The sequence below is a fragment of the Heloderma suspectum genome, chromosome 1, assembly GCF_057233095.1.
Source record: "Heloderma suspectum isolate Gila_16-S chromosome 1, 16-S_ref, whole genome shotgun sequence".
Lineage (NCBI taxonomy): Eukaryota > Metazoa > Chordata > Lepidosauria > Squamata > Helodermatidae > Heloderma > Heloderma suspectum.
The window spans coordinates 345683883-345701298 of NC_139458.1; the positions used below are offsets into that span (position 1 = coordinate 345683883).

General features: G+C 42.3%; 1 protein-coding gene across 17 annotated transcripts in view; it reads left to right on the forward strand.

Moving 5' to 3' along the window:
* The first annotated feature begins 2666 nt into the window (after window positions 1-2666).
* Window positions 2667-17416, forward strand: part of STXBP5 (syntaxin binding protein 5) — a 159707-nt gene continuing 144957 nt past the window's right edge. For 14 of the 17 annotated variants that reach the window (XM_084827779.1, XM_084827783.1, XM_084827782.1 and 11 more), the window contains exons 1-2: window positions 2956-4114; window positions 5606-5703. In XM_084827779.1, the coding sequence (XP_084683905.1) occupies window positions 3959-4114; window positions 5606-5703 (254 nt within the window). In that variant the 5' untranslated portion in view covers window positions 2956-3958. Of the gene's footprint in view, window positions 4115-5605; window positions 5704-17416 lie in introns of all 17 variants that reach the window. The other 3 variants (XM_084827788.1, XM_084827791.1, XM_084827793.1) reach the window with 2 other exon arrangements.

Consider the following 17416-nt stretch of genomic DNA (forward strand, 5'->3'; position numbering starts at 1 on the left):
AGCACAGTCCGGGAGAGAGCGGAGGACAGGAAGGCCTGGCGTGCTATGGTCCATGGGGTCACGAAAAGTTGGACAGGACTGAACAACAACAAAGTCTGTCTTGGATGTCACCTGGGTGCAAAAGTAAGGTTTTAGGCTGCAATCCCATACTAATTTACCGGGGAGTAAGTCTCAATGAACTCAATGGGGCTTATTCGTAGACATGTACAGGTCAGGATTGTACTTCCAATGTATAAAGTATAAGCCTCAATCACATAAATGGCCTGAGGGTTTTTTCACATATGAAGCTTAAATTGGCTTTGTTTTTTGTTGGTGCCTGACATGAATATAAGACCTACTGCAGATGGAATGGAAATTTTATTTGATGTAAATTAACAGCAGTTTTGTATGATGCTGTCACAAGGAATGCCCCCTTTTCCCAGAATGGGGGGAACATGGCTCTTTCACCTATTCTCATCTCAAATGAATGACATGACCATATAAATGCAGGAACTATAGACTTTATCAATCCTTGTTACGGCACAGGACCATTCAAAGTAGTTGCAGAATCAGACTTACTTCTTGGGGACTGTAGCAACTAGCTGCAGGATAAGGCAAAAACGGCCCCTGGAACAATACTGGTAAGCTGCTGCAGAACCAGGATGTAAGCTCCTAGAGTGAGATAAGTAACTGCAGGACCAGGTTGGATGCTCACAGGGCAATATATGTAAGTATCTGCAGGATCAGGATAAATATTCAAAGAGTAAGCTAAGTAGCTGCAGGATTGGGTTGGATGCCTACTGGTAGGGTAAGTTTCCTATAGACAGGATCAGGATGAAAGTCCAAGGTGCAGGTAAGTAGCTGCAGGATCAGATGCCTACATAATGATGCTAGACATAGATAAGTAGCTGTAGAGTCAGGATAATCTGTTACTGAGTTTGCTGTGGAAGTAAGGAAGTCTTTTCTTGTCCACTCGTTCTTGTGTTTTCCTGACTGCTGCTGGCTACACTGGAAGGTCTTTCCTAGCAGCCAGTCCTCTGCTTCACTTGGCCTTCTAAAGAGCCAACTGCTCTTCCCTCCCTTCCTACTAACCCCTTTTGTTCCTTCTGTTCTTTTCCCCTTTCCTGTTGCTCTTTCCAGCCACTCCTCCTGAGCTTCTTTGATCCAGCCCTGTCTGTCTTTCCTCTCCCTTTTGAGCTTCCAACAACCCGGCTTTTATCCTGTGTTTCTGCCCCATAACCTCCTCCTTCTCAGAGTTAATGCTGGGGAGCCCTCTGTCTGGAAACACCTTAAGCATCTGTGATGTTTATGCCATTCAAAGAACAGGACTTGTAACAGTCTTTAGTTGTCCCTACACAAATCAGTTCTTGTTTGAAATGGAAACAAGTCTTGTTATTTAGTCTTAGCATTTTCAGTTTTCTTTCTACTTTATTGTACACTTTGTGTTTGCTTTTGTGTTATAAAAAATGCCTTGAGCCCTTGAGATGTGGTGGGATAAAAATCTACTTGAAGAAAGCAATAACTTGCATACATGCTTGGCCCAAACTGACAGTTTCAAAGCATGGCCAATAAACATCACAAGATGAAAAGCCATTATCAATATCTTCTGTATCACTTTAGTGTACAAAGTGTTTTGTAACTGTTATCTCTAGATCCCTCCGATTTAGGGGTCAGTGATTTGCCCAAGGTCAGTCTAGTCAACTCTGTCGTTGAAGCTGCTTTTAGGAAACCGAGGTCGCTCACGCCCAAGACCTTTGCCTCTCGATTTGCTTTTACTCCATCCAGGAAAAACAATCTCCCGTTTAACCCTCTCTACTTCTTGCAGGACACTTTCCTCATCCCTCATGCCAGAGGGATCTTTCAAGAGCATCACCCCAACACTGGCATCCCTTGAAACAAGCAAGCGCACAAAGCCGAGACCATTTTCGCTGTTTCAGTGTTTCCTTACTCGTCCGCACAGGAGCTCCTTCCACTCCAGCTCTGGAGCACTACAAACCTTAGAAGCGTGGAAAGCAGTAGAACATAGATATCTACACGCGCTCCACCGGTACTGACCGTGTGATGTCCCCGGGCTGCCCTGCGGACTAGCGGGATCACCCCGAGGGCCATCACAATGCTCTGTAGCATCCGCGGCTGGCGGACGCGGACCAGAATACGCTGAATCAGCGCATGCAAGCTCTGGGGGCGGGGAATCCACATGAGGAATGGCTCTGAGATGATCAGTATTTTGCTGGACCTCCACGATTAGCCCTTCTTCTGCGGGTTAGTGAGATGCAGCCCGACCCTACACGTTTTTACTCTAGAGCAAGTCCGCACTGTGTTCCACAGGGCTTACTCTCAGGTGAGCGTGCATAGGATTGTGCAGCCTGGCCAGGAGGAAAAGCAGTGCTCGGCCCAGCCCGCCCCGCTGCATGTTTATTCGAAGTGCGTGCCTCTGAATCAAATCGGGCTCATGCCCAACGTCAGCATGCCCCGGGAATTACAGCCCCCCAAAGCACTTTCTTCACTTTGCCAGGACCGGGCATGAAGGAGCAGAGTAGAGCAACGCAACGCAAAACAAGACAGCCACCCAAAAGCAGCGACATCCGGGTGCTGCTGGAGGCCTTTGAGCGCGCATGCTCCGCGGGGTTCGCTTCAGCGTTGCCACCACCAGCAAGCAGTTTAAGGAGGCAACAGCGGCAGCTGCCACAGTGGTGGCGGGGAGGAAGAAGACGGTGCCGCCGCCACTGCGTTCTCACGGCGCGGGCTGCGTGTCGGTGTTGTCAGGCGAAGCGGGAATAGGCAGGGCAGGGAGGAGGCACCGGCAGCCGGCGCAGCTTCGCAAGAGGATGGTTGTGGGGGCGTGTGGCAGCCGGCGGCACCACCACCACCACCGCCGCCGCCGCGAAGCGCCGCTGGTGACGCTCCCGGGGCAAGAGTCGCGCTGAGGGGGGAGCACTGCTGGCGAGGGGAGGCCGCCGTCCGCGGGGGAGGCGCAGCGGCGTCTGAGGCAGAGAGCGAGCGCGAGGGAGACGGAGGAGAGGAGCGGGGGGCACATGGCTGGATGACAGCCGCGGCCGTCGCTGCTCCCACTATGCGAGACTGGCAGGAGGGGAAAGGGGTGGGCAGGAGCTGAGCCTGTCGTCGCGGTCACTTCTCGGTTCGTAGCCGCACGAGCGGACGGGGAGGAGGAAGAGGCGGCGAGCCAGAGGCAGACACGGGCTCGCCCGACGCGCAGCAGCAGCACCAAGCCGGGACGAGGAGGGCCTGAGGCAGTGGCGAGGAGGGCCCAGGATTAGGGCTTGGACGGAAAGGCGCGGTGAGGCAAGGAAGGGGAAGCCTGCGAGAGGTGGCCTGAGAGGCCTTCCAGGAGTCTAAAGGAAAGGGAGGGCGCCGCCGCCGCCGCTGGCAGTGGTCGTAGCACTCCTGGCGGGGATTTGAGAGAGGAAAGGAAAGCCGCCGTTTCTTGGCTTCGCCTGCCTGTGAGTGTGCCTGTGCGCGTCTAGAGCAGTAGCAGGAGGAAGCGCTGCTGCTGCGTTAATCTCGCGCTATATTTATTTACTCCGTGCCTCCCTCCCTCCTTCCTTCCTTCCTTTCCCTTCCTGTTGTGGCTCTTTCCTCTTCCTTGATCAGGTCCACTCCCTCCCCTACCTGAGAAGGGTGGCTGATTTGTGCCCCTGTGATTTGTGCCTGGCTTTGGGAGCCTCTTTCGGCCCTCGTTGTTCCCTTCCCAATCTATGTACATGATGAGGATGAGGATTGGATGAAGGCGAAGGAGAGAGAGAGAGAGAGAGACGCTTCTTCTTGCCCCCCCCCCCCGACCCGACATTCTGCCCGCCTGCTTCTTTCCTCCCTCGGCTCTCCTCTGCTGTGGTTTGTATGAGGTGTGTGTGATAAGGCGGGAGTAGGAGCCACGGCAAGAGGGGGGTGGAGAGGGGGAGGAGGGAGAGGAGGCGGCGGCGGAGGGGGGAGAAGAACAGGGTGCGCCGCCGAAGAGACCATGAGGAAATTTAACATCAGGAAGGTGTTGGACGGCCTGACAGCGGGCTCGTCGTCGTCTTCTTCGGCTTCCTCTTCCACGCAACAGCAGCAGGCTGCAACCCGGGAGAACGACATCCAGGAGACCCTACAGTCCGAGCACTTCCAGCTCTGCAAGGTGAATACTGCAGCCGTTAACAGCCGGTTGGGAAGAAATGGGGGTGGGGAGAGAGAGAGAGTGGAGAATGATGTAGCCATGATGGGTTCTGCAGGCTCTGGACTCGTATGCTTCTAAAGCTGTCAATTTACCTTTTTTTATTTGGGGGAGGCGGGGGGGGGGGAGCGACGACGTTGATGACGCTATGATGGACTCTAGGCTTTTATTTAGAAGCATCTTCTCCAATGACAATTTACCCCATCTGTATTTTAGCCTGTTCCTAAAATAGACACGTATATTTTACTTGCATGCAATGAGTGCATAGATGCTGAACACTGCCAGAATGTCATTTTGATGGGATAAAGGCACAGGGTACCAAATTCTCTGCATTATTGGCAGCACAAGCTTTGTATAGGCATTTTAACAGGCTTTTGCAAATTCAGTTCACCAAACAGACAAGTGCAATAGCTCTTTAAATAATGTTTAGGGTGGGGGTGGAAGAGTTGTTTATTACTAACAAAAATAACATTTCTGTTTAGATGAGGTACAGTAAATGCAGTTGAAGTCTAAATTCCAAAATGATGATGCAGCACATTAATTCACCAGCTGTGCCAAATTGAAATGCAAAATGATGTGCATGTTAATGCTCATCTCTACCTTTACACACCTGTGGCCAAAGCAGCTGTAACTTGGCTTGCTTGTGGATTGAATACTTTTCCTAAATCATGGAGTGGTAGTGGGTGTTGATCTTGAAGATAAAAAAGCATTCTGGTTTGACTAGCGCTACCTATGTTGTGCTCTTTTCCTCCCTATAACCTCACACCAGTTAGACTAATTGAAGATTCAGTTATGACACTTGTATTTCATTAAAATAAGCCTGTATATGTGGGAATTTTCTTTAGAACATTTCAATGCCATAAAATGCTGAGCTGAGACACATTTTGTTTATTTAATTGTAAGGGGAGGGGAGACATGAGCTTCCATTGCAATTCATAGTTGCAGAAGTATGTGTAAGAGTTTTTTGTTTTAATCTACCCTGGAGTAGCAGGTTTATGTCATTCAAGGCCTGCTGCTGAGAAACAGTGATAGCTCTCTGAAGAGCCATTTTAATAATTAGTGGTCATTTAATTTACAGGACTGGTTGCATCATCACTTTTTCCAGGGACTGTCTCTGATTTTAATTCAGATGACCTAACCACTACTATTTATGGGAAGAATTACATATTAGGCTAGGAATAGAATAAAGGTGAAAGATGAATGGGTGGATTGTTTAGTTTAAATATACTTGAGTAGGATCAAATTAAAGTTTCATTTTACTGTCTCTTTGTTCAGTGAGGCTTGAATAAACTTTGCAGCCATTTTTCTTCAATAAACAGCCATTTAGATCAGTCTGTTCTCTTAAATACTTGTGGTTACTTAATTAAGTGAAAGTAAAATGAAATCACTTCTTCCCAATATTTTTTTTCCTGCTGCTGCCTGATCCACCATTTCTTCACTGCTCTGACTTGACAGACTGTACGCCATGGTTTCCCCTATCAGCCTTCGGCCTTGGCTTTTGATCCTGTTCAGAAGATACTTGCCATTGGAACTCAGACTGGTGCTTTAAGGCTGTATCCTTTTATTATTTTCTAAAAAGAAAATTACTAAGAAGACTATCCTTACGTACTGTATAGTACTGGAGTTACTGTGACAAAGCACTCTGCGAGTCAGGTATGCATTTGAGTGGGGGAAGTTGTTGTTCGTTTGCATTTACTTCTGTCTGTCTGTGTGATGTGAGTGTACCAGTTCATCAAATATATCATAATATTTTCTGGGAAACCATGCTGACTTCTTCCTTTTCCAGTAGTTGAGCTAACTGGCTGTCTGGTCTGTTTGTGGCGCATAATGAAGAGTAGTTATTTTTCTATGTTATAAACTGGAAACCCGAATAAAGCCCTCATAGTCTGTTATTCCCTTATAATGCTGTAATGATTCCTCATTTTTAAGGAAACTAATAATGGTTCTACGGCAGAATAGATAGATTCAGTACAGCAATGATTTAATCTGAATTTCATTTGCAATTAAAATTTATCTTGCGTTTAGAAGAGTTTGTATTATATTTTTGACTAACACAGTGTTCTTACTATAAAATCATTTTATGATGTTTGTTGATATGTAAAATACTTCCTCTTTTGCTACCGTTTTATGGTAAAGAAAATAATAGTTTGTGCTTGTGGCTTCAAACCTCAAAATTGACAATTACTAAGACCATTTTTTTCATAGCTGAACTTGAATAGAAACAATTAAGAAAACAGATGAAGTATTGCATATGATTTGCTACTAGTATTGGTAAAATGCGCATCAAAAAAAGCTTGATTTCATAGTAATAGTTGTGAAATTTAGTATATTTTATATGTACAGTTATTGATAGTTAAGGGATTAGGTTGTATGTTAATTGACTCTATAATTTACTGTGTTATGGAAAAACTTTTGGGTTGTTGAGCTTGTTTACACAGGTGAGTTGAGTAGATTGAGTTATTAATAAATGGTGGCATTTTTTCAGTAGAAGCTAGTACTGAGATAAACAAAACCAATTCTTTTGGGGATGGTGTAAATACACAGTAATGATGTCTTCAGCTGTGACAGCACCCAAAATTACAAAAGCTGCAACACTATATACATTTAACGGAAGATAACCCCAATTCAAGGTGGTAACAATATTGTTTTACTTTTTTTACTAGCTACAAAATAAAAACTTACTTCTGAGTAAGCATTGTTAGAATCATTGGGTTGTATCCAGTGGAGGTGTTCCGTCAGCAAAGGGAAATTGCTGGTGGAATAGATTTTCCCCTCCCCACCTTACCCCATTGTGCATTCTCAAAATCTACTTGGAGAGTTAGGAGACCCCCTGGAACTGATTTGGGGTGTGTGAGGAGGGAGTAGTGGACAGGGAAGTTCTGTTGTGGGAGCAGACACCTGCTCATGTGACATTGGCTCCAAGCCAGAGTGTACATCTGACAGAAGGAATAGGTTCTAAATCGTGTTTTCATGTGCAAGTTTCATGCTTCCAATATTGAATCCATCTTTCTCTTTACAGACTAAACATTACTCAGTTTGCACAATGTGCAGCAGCTTTACTTTGGCAGCGGCTGCCTTTGCCTAACGGAAGAGTTGCTGCTGCCAAAGTCAGTAAGATGTGGCTGCTTCTAAAACCTCACTGATATTTGAGGGTGAAAATCAGCCTTCACACACTGACTGATTCAGATTGAAGGCTGGTCGGTGTGTGGATGCTGATGCTCAACATGGGGCAAGGCAAGCAGTAAGTAGGCCCATTATGGAAGAGTCTCCTTTTGGCACTGCCTCTAGTGGAACGGGGTCTGTTACTTGTTTTGGAATGCTATAGAAGGGCTGATGAATTACAGGAGTTTGAGTCACTGTAGATCAGCCCTAAATCCTGAAATATTTCCCTGATGAAAAACTTTATTTTCAAATCTTGCTCATGTTTATACTCTGGGACTGGATGAAACAGCAACAAATTTTGGAATTGTCTATGCCCACTGATGTCAGCGACCAGCTTTCAGCAGATTATGCCTCTGTTCAGTCTTCCCATTGGAACAGTGCTGATGAGCATTATGGGTACTGAAAGATGCTATATCTTGCTATCACATTTGTAGAAAAAATAGTTTTGGATCCTGGGGAGAGTGGCCTAGCATGCTTTTTCAACCCCCCTTAACAAATGGTAGAAGTGCATCTGGACAATTGCCCTCTTCTTTGCTTTCTTATCAATACCCCTAAGACAGAAGAGGCTGCACAGCACATTTATAGGGTAGGAGTAGTGCCTGTTGAGAGTTCTGTACAAGAATACATACAAGTCTGGGGGAAGACTAAACTTGGTATGCTTGTTTCTTTACCCTCTCAAGTCCCTAATGCAAGGGAGGAGGAATGGACAATAGGCCTTTGAAGTCCAGGAAGATGTTTTGGATACAGATATATTCCTCCTATTCCCTAAAGCAGCTTTCCCAATCTGGTATCCTCCAGATGAGTTGGGCTACAATTCCCGGTATGTCCCAGCCAGCTTTGCTTTAACAACTGTGCCAAAGAAAGCTTTTTTCCTAGTTTTACCTATAATACTTCCTGAGAGTTAGAATAAAAAATCTCCTGCTGTTTCCCTTTTTTAACCCATTCCTCTTTTAATCCATTTTTCTTAAACAAACTTCTTGTTTCAACATCCTCTGGCCTATGAAGTTCAATGAGCTTCATACCTATTAAAGTTGCACTGGCTATAACGGGTTAACAACTGTTCTCAGGACTACATTTGATAGCACATGCACAGCATATGAATGGACTTTGTTGTTACATCCCTGGAATGTTTCTTCCTGAAGCTTTGTGGTCTTTGACAAAGTGGTGTCAAATCTTAATTGGCTGTTTTAAAGGTTTTGGTATTATTGGAATACTTAAGCCATATCTAGCAGCAAAGAGTGCTAACACAACACTTTGTACCTTGATTTGAGACTAATTCCAAAGTACTTACTCGGGTCACAGCACAAGTTAAAAAAAAAAGCCATGTATTCTTTTCCCATTGAGTTCTTTGCCTTAGTGTTAGCAAAATTCACTCCAGTCTTTTCGAAGGTGGTGCTTCCTGGAGTTTGTCTTCAGACTGTGAGGCAATCACCTCTTTCCTCATTGTGCTTGATAATTTTGCATACTGTATCCTAATAAATTGCTATCAGTTTTCACAATTTTTATAATCTAGAATGTTTCCCTAAATTGTGACTGTAACTGTTAACCCAGCATGCATCTTTGCTGATACTATACCTGAAGTCTGGTGAACTTGTGTTTTGGTGGTAATCTCCAGTGATGTTGCTCTTACAAACAGATTAGATTCTTGTAGTGTTTCCAGTTCTCTCACTCAATGGCTAATCTTTAGCCCTTTTTTTAATAGGGGACAATCCTGATCTTCAGTTGTTTCGTCTCTAATGCAAAAGTTACTATTTGAGCTCTCCCTATGCAGTATCTTTCAGCAATGAAAATCTCCTCAGCAGTCACTGAACCGCTGTAGTTTAAAGATTATGTATAAAGCACTGTATCCAAACAGTTACATGAAGTACCCATTTTAACCACCTGCATTTTTCTAGTTCTTCTGCTCACCTTCAGCACTATGGTTGATTTGTATTACTACCATCTGAAGGTTGTCTTCAATTTCTGTGGTCATTCACACATGGTCTCTTTTTTCCTCCTACAAATGAATAGTGTTGCCCATTCACTTTTCAGGCATAGATCCTCAACTGTGTCCCTTCTACCAAGGTGGTATGCTAATTTCTTTACCCTCTCAAGTCCCTAATGCAAAGGAGGAGGAATGGATTCTTACAGGTCATGCATACATAGCTGTCTAGTAGGGAGAAATGCTACTTTAGAGAGAAAGTATTGGACCATTATAGAAGTATAGCATGGTACCTCTAAGCCTACTTTTGAAAATTATTTTTATAGCCTTTCTGGTCACCTCTTCCATAAACCACCATTTTAAAATGGCAGTGACTAGGAAGAGAGGTGTACAGTGTTATGACACTCTTTTAAGTTGTATTTTACTATTTTAATATTTCTAAATAGCCAGAAAAATGAGTTAGTGCTACTTAGAAGGTCAAGTTTTTAAAAATTAATGTTGATAAAAATGATGCCTGCTATAATGGGTATAGTGAATATGTAGTGAGCTGTGATAGGTTTAGCTGCCTGATATGTCATGACTCATGTCAAACCTCTGCCCCTTAAAGATAGAAGTGTAGTGCTAAGGGCACTGGTGTGACTGGAACATAGTAGGATATACACATAGAAAATACATAATATCCCCACATAGTGTGGTAAGTAAGTTGAAATTTCACTTGCAGCTTACATTGGAAGAGCAGTGATTTACTCGGAGTCATCTGTCTAGTGCTAGGAGTTGTCTGTCTGGAAGCATCCATCATCCCAGTGTCTTCACCAAGCTCATTTAAAATTTCTATTATGGTGTAAAATAAACTGTTTCTTCAAGCAAGCTAAAGTTTTGATTAACTTACACTCTATATTCTAAGAGGTTTTGCTGTTCTCTCAGGCCATTTCTGTCTTCCTAACTTCACCTGTTTTCTGGCCTTAGTCTATTTGTCCTTAGTTTTTGCATCAGAAGTGTTGTAGCAGCCTCAGGTTGTAGAATTCTGGCTTCACAAATTATAACTCTGGAAAGTGTAGCCTTTTAAACACAACTTCAGGCTTGCCATGATTGGTGTGCCACTGTCCTCTGATGTGATCTGCCCCATCTTCTGCCCAACCTTGGAAATACAGAGGTGGATGTGGATTGTACAGTTTTGTGCTGATCCCAGACCAGCAAACTCCCTCCCCTGAAGGGAAGGGGGATTTCCATGGCCACTCCATGCCCCAGCTGCCCAAAGTACCTTGCCCACACAGCAGCTATATCTGTAAGCCTCCCACAGCCCTTTCCACCTCAAAATGGAGGTGGGAAGGGAAGCAGCGATAGATACTTTGTGGCATAATGCAAGGGAAGTGAAAAGGAGAGGGGCAAGGTCCTGGTGACCACAATTTTGGCTACTAATGTTTTTTTTACTAAAGATTTTTTGTGAAGCCCTGCACAGCTTGCCTTATTTGCTTAAATTAACTATTGTAACTAAAATGGTGCTTTAACAAATGCACTAAAGGAAGCCTCTTTCTACTTTCACTTGAAATACTTTTTGTGAGATTCAGACTAAAATTCCTTGCTTCCCCCTTTTGCCTTGCCCCATGTTGCTGATAACTCATTCCCTTTAAAGAAACAGACCCTTAGTTTAAACACCTTGTTTATGAGGGTTGAGGAAGGATTCCCAGGATTTAGAAGCTTGGGGAAGGCGTTCTTATGATAATATTATTAGACTTATTGCTTTTAACAACTTTTGGCCCTTAAGGATGGAGGGAAGTTATTGAAGAGGGATGAGGTACCAACTCGCAATGGGATAAAATTTTTCTACTCTGATCATATATTGGCTTGGTTATGTTTGCATCTCATGCATACTCATGCTATAAATGCAGTGGCTATTTTAGAAATTAAGAGGTTGTAGGGCAAAAGCCTGCCTGGTAATCCATACCCTCTGACCTGGAAGTCCTATTCCCTAATGAATGGATGCTCAGTGGTATTATTCTTAATCATTCTGAATGTTCCAAGTCAGAGTTCTGACATGTGAACATGGTTCCAGGCTTGAATAGATAAAAGAAAACAAGGCAGAGATAGACTATGAACAAAAGGGCCAAATCAAATAACACATTAATGGAACTAAACCAGGGGTAGGCAACATTGTGTCACCAGTAGCTCCTGGTCATATTCCTTGGCACCCGCTGAGGTGTCCTACTCCTCCTACTTTTTATTTAAAAAAATAAATCTTGAAAGGGAGCTTGTGTATTGGTGGTCATCAAGGGTGTGAGAGACAAAGAAATGGAAACCAGTTGGCTAGCAGAGCAGGGGGAGCGGGGTGCAGGAGAAAAAAGAGTTCTGTGAAGTAGGTTTCTGTTGGGGCTGGGAACTCTCTTCAGAGGGATTGTTTAGTGGGGATCAGACCCTGCCTCTATCTTGTACTCTTTTGGGCAGGTTACTTGTCCTTTGTGATTAGCCACACCTCACATGGCAGCCATTTTGTGTTGGCACTCAGGACAGTTTCTCAAATTGCCAAATACTCCCACTTTAGAGAGTCTAAACTCTCTAAAGCAAGATCAAATGAGATCTAATAGCATCCACAAACAGAATTTTGAAAAATCTAGTTGTGAACTTTATAAACTTCTACTTTTATATTTTAATGTGAATAAATTTGTTTTGAAAACAATAGAGAACAGTTAGGATACTCTTAAACTGGTTTTATATAAAAAAGGGGGGATTAATCAGATACTTCTGGCAGTGTGTATTAAATCTTTTAAACACAGGATTCATATTACAGTCCATACGTTATGGCAACAAATGGAATCTAACAACAACAAAAGGATAGATCATACACCAACAAATCAACAAAGGTGGACTACTGACGATTGACTGGAAGTACTTTATATTTTGTACTGTTAACGTTTCCTGAATCTAGGTTTGGTCACTGTTTGGAACAGATAACTTGCAGAAATTGACACTGTGGCTGAGTATAGTCCTTTTTGTTTTTAAGCATAGCTTCTCTTAGCTGTGGAAGTGCACTTATCAAGCCAACACCATGCTTTTTGCACATGTAATGCTTGGCACGCTTCCTGCAAAGGCATACCCTAACTGTCTGCATGTGTTTTCTTTGGTAACGTAATGCTATCTGATTTAACAAATGCCTGAGAAAGGAATGTTGCCTATTTGTTTCTGTACAGAAAAAAATACTATTTTCCTTCTTTAAATACTTTGATGAAAGTAATAGCAAGGAAGTAACCAGCTTTGTTGTTTATATTTAAATCGATAGAAATTAAACTTCGGCATGAAATTATATTTTTTGGAGTGCTTCAAATAAACCATGTGGAGGAAACTGGGGAAAGTCTAAGTAAGATTCTCACACAGCAATATGCTCAGAATCCACAATGGAATGTTTTGAAAAGCAAGCACAGAATATGAAATGTCTACATGTTGTTTGAGACCTAAAAATGTCAATATTTGTTTCTGAAACAACTGCTGTTCAAGCATGAGTTTATTAAAATGAACATGTATAACTCTTGTGGATGCCTGGCTAAAGTAAATGAGGACAACTCCAATGCAAAATCTGAGCTAAAGTTTGGGGAGAAAGCTGAGGAGTTGGAAGCCAGTTCCCAGCCAGGAGTTGGTGACAAGAAAAGCCTGAGTGGGGAGATTATTAAAACCACTGTAATGGAGAAAGCTACATAGTCCATTACCTTTGCTGAGTCCTGCAACGCTGGTTATTGAAAAGACATAGAAGAAAGAAGTGGAGTTGGAAGGTAGTAGCCAGATGTCTTAACCAGCTGGGGATAAGAAACATGGAGGCTATAAAAAGAGTGAAAGTAATGCTTCAGTAAATCTTAAAAATCGAAAGACATGCTAGTCTCTATTGTGTGACTGCCCAAACCTTTGTTTCCCTCCTTTTTTTACAATCTAAATTTGCTCACTTGTCTTCAGAGGGGTTTTGGAGGCTCATTGAGGCATTTTGGAACTATACTTGCCACGGAGTTTTAGGGTTTCCATTCAAAGGCTCTCAAATTATCAAATTTGAGAGCCTTTGCGTACAGATCTGTACAGATCTGTAGTAGGCTGCTACCTGCACCACTTCCTTCTATCACTTCCCAGAAAATGTTCACTATGACTACACTGGTCACGTTGTCTGTCTAATGCTGATCTACAAGCTTTTCCCATAGGAAATAGAAAATTGAACCTCTCTTTTCTGTATAATATAATCCTGCTATGCTTAATTGACCCCATTGTCATTCTGTTCAGTTCTAGGAGGTCTTGATATGGTTATGGAATGTGTGCTGGGTGGATATAGGACAACTGGTGGAAGTTGAATGCATGCAAATTCCTACTTGACACTTGTATCCCACCCCATACCATTTATATATGCAGTATTGGGAATGATATCTGGGCATTTATAGTCATATATATGGGGGACGCCACTTAGATGAAATGTGTTGGAAGTAAATGTGCATTTATTTATGTATGAAGATATTTATATCCCACCTTTCTTTTATTTATTTATTTATTTTATTTTATTTTATTGCATTTATATCCCGCCTTTTTTCCTCTTGCAAAGGAACCCAAGGCGGCTGACATTCTCCTCCTCCTCTCCATTTTATCCTCACAACAACAACCCTGTGAGGTGGGTTGGGCTGAGAGTCTGTGGCTGGCCCAAAGTCACCCAGTGAGCTTCCACGGCTGAGTGGGGACTCGAACCCGGGTTTCCCGGCTCCCAGTCCAACACTCTAGCCACCACACCACACTGGCTCTCTCTTTCTGTTTCTTTCTGAAGCATCCAAAGCAGCACAAGTAATAAAAATATAAAATAAAAATAAAATAGAACTCTGTATGTCTAGGGATGATACATTATCAGCCAGCTCAGCCAGAGGCCTGTTGTATCAACTCTTCAATGGCCTAATCACCATTAAAAAGGAGCTGATGCATCTCCTGAGGCAGTGAGTGCCATATCCTTCATGCTGCAAAGGAGAGTGCCCTCCTACCATCCAGCTTTGCCTCTGACAGTGGAGGAAAGTGCAGAAGTGCTTCTGCCTAGTCTCTAAGCAAATAGGCAGTTCCATGTGGCAGGAAGTGATCCTAAAAGTAACCAGGGCACAGGGTAATCACCAGCGCTTTGAATTCAGCCTAGAAACTTATATAACAATGGAGTTGTATGCTGCAAAAAATGAGATCAAGTCACAACCCTGGCTGCCAGCATTTAGCACAGTTGTAGTTCCCAAAGGCAGCCTCATGAAGGGCAGATACAGTAATCCAGTCTTAATGTCACTAAAGTATATGTGATTAATGCATGATGTAAGGGCAAGCGGATTTAACATAAGTCACTCAGATTGTAGCGGTGTTGCTCCCAAAGTATACGAAGCTGCAGTTCTTTATGACCTTCTGGTCGCGTTCCTCAATTCACTAATACTCATTCAGATGACAAGGCAGTTTGACTTGAATGGACTATTAAAATAAATGAGAGATCAGAGGCTTTTATCTGCTTTGTCCTGCCAAAATGGAGCCTTTTGAGAACCTTTTTTTTAAATGAAGTCAGCCCCTCCAGTGCTGCAATATACATTTGACTGGGAGGCAGGTGTGGGGAAACAAAATGGACTATGGCTCTGCCCTGTAGTGCAGCCATCCTCTGTCAGGAAGGTGACACCTCTGCTTATGTGACATGCTGCTGTGTTGCTAGTGCAGCTACCTCACCACAAAGTTTTAGAGTATTTAATGCCTCAAAGCCTTAAGTCTCAAGATAGTTTATTTGTTTTATGGTAGGTCATAGTCCAGCTGCTCCTTCTGCATTTGTAGTACCAGATGACTGTGCATTTTCACCATTTGACAAGTCATGTTGATTTAACTTTAATAGAAGATGCTGCATAAGCAAGAATGACTTATTTACTGAGAGAGATAATGCATCAGTATAAAGTATGTGGTCTCCACTTGCCTGAAAGATCAGTATGTCCTTGTGAGTGCACCAGCTTATTTGGGTGGCTCTGATTGTGTTGTCATCTGTTTTGAAGTAACTTCTTCAATGTAATTAACTTTTTGTATCAATACGTTATATAGTGGGGTTTGGATTTAAATTTGTTGTTATGGGTATAGTAGCACAAGTGTAACAATTATATGGTCAATGTTCCTGAAAAGGTATTTAGTACATTTTGTTTATATAGCAAAGTGCATAGTTGAATCAAATACCATAGGAGTAGGATGATACCTAAAAGCAGGGATAGGGAATGTGTGGCCCGCTAGATGTTGTTGGAGCTCCCATTATCCCTCATCATTGGCTATGCTGGCTCAGCTTGATGGGAATTGTAGTCCAACATCATTTGGAAGACCATACGTTCTGCATCCCTGCCTATAAGGAATCCTTTCCTCATGGCCCTGCCTGCTGAATCAGATCTTGCCAGGACCCTTCCCTGGATTACCCCCCTCCCCCGAGGTTAGGCTACCAGACAGAGGGCCGTCTTTGTGGTACCACCCACACTTTGGAATTCCCTTCCTGGACATCTTTGCCTGGGACCTTCATTATATGATCTTTTAGGTGTCTGTTGATGTCCCATTTTGTTCTTTTGTGCTATTAATAATATTTGAGATCCTTTTCATTGCCTTTATTTTATTTTCTGTTTTGGTGCTCTGCTTTCCCCATTTTTTAATTTGCTATTTCTATCTTCTATTGAGTAATGGCCTTTTATATTGTAAAAACTGCCTCTTCAGATTCTAAAATTTTGATAGTGGGAGTCATTGAAGGAAATGAAAGGAAGCAAAGGTAAGAAGGGATGAATAATGCACAGTATTCAAAAGTCATAACTTTCCTGCAAATATACGTTGTTTCTTTTTACCAGATGATTGTTAAAGTGCAGTTAAATGTGGCAATAGAACTTTACAATGAAACTGATTGTAAGAGTTTTTTTGCCAGTATAGACCGTATTTTTGCATGTACTGGCTAGTATAGTGCATATTGAATTTTGGCTGTTTGCAAAACTACAGTGAGGAAGCTTATGTGTTTCGTTGTTACTTTTTGTAAGACATTCTGGGAACCTGTTGAAAGGCAAAATATATGTCAAATAAAACTAATACAAAAATTGTCTAGGTTTATAGATTGAAATAGTTTGCTAGCTTTGTTAGGAGCTTTAAACAAGTGGTGTTTTCCTACAAATAAAAACTTGAGATAAATTTAAATGTATCTTACTGATGTGGATTGTCCTGTGAAATTCTTAAAACTGTAATCTTAATTACTTTTTTATTTATTGGCACTTAATAAATGAGTCATGCAGGTAAATGTGATCTATATCTTTTATTTCTTGAGGGTTTTCAATTATAGAAATGTAGTCTATAAATATTAAAATAAAACAATACTACACACACTTCTTCCCTTTGAACTCGATTGGGTTTAACTTCTATATAGATTTGCATGGGATGATACATTAAATCTGAGAAATCTATACTGCATAACCTGTCCAGAACAAAGCTGCAGCCTTGCAGAAAACAAAACAAAAAAATGTTATTACCCACCCCAAGTGTAGTGAGGGATGATCTTAAAAGTAAAAACTAAATGAATGTAGAAGTGGCAGTAGCAAGTTGCTTTTTTTTTTTTTTTTTTTTAATACTCTTCAATCTCTGAATCCAAAACCAAGAATCAGTGTTGCCAAATCCAGAATTGGAGACATTGCAGAATGCAGTAGAAAAGGTGCATGAATCTTTCATTCTGAAAGATCAGAATAAATCTGATCTTTCCGAATAAATCTGAATCTTTCATTTATTCTGAAAGATCAGAATAAATGGCTCTAGAAATTTCTTAAAATTTGGTGTGTGATTATGGGCTTAGTCTTAGGTTCATATGTGTCTAAACCAACCTTCCCCATCTTGGTGCCCTCTAGGTCCCATCATCCCCATCCAGCATGGCCAACACTTCTGGACGGTGCCTCATTGAGGATGTCTGCTGTAAACTCGTATCCAGTTTATTATTTAGGACTACAGGAAGCCAGCAGTTTGCTAAACATTACTTTGCTTAGCAGAAAACAATCGACACAAATTCACAAAACGTAGTTAAAGAGAGAATAACCTAATCTCAGACCACTTTCATACTGTGTTTTATCACCTATTGGGAATAAGCACTGCAAAGGGATTTTGGCTTTTCCCTTAGTCTGGTATCATTTCCCAAATTGCAAACTAAACTTCAAAGGTACCTACTG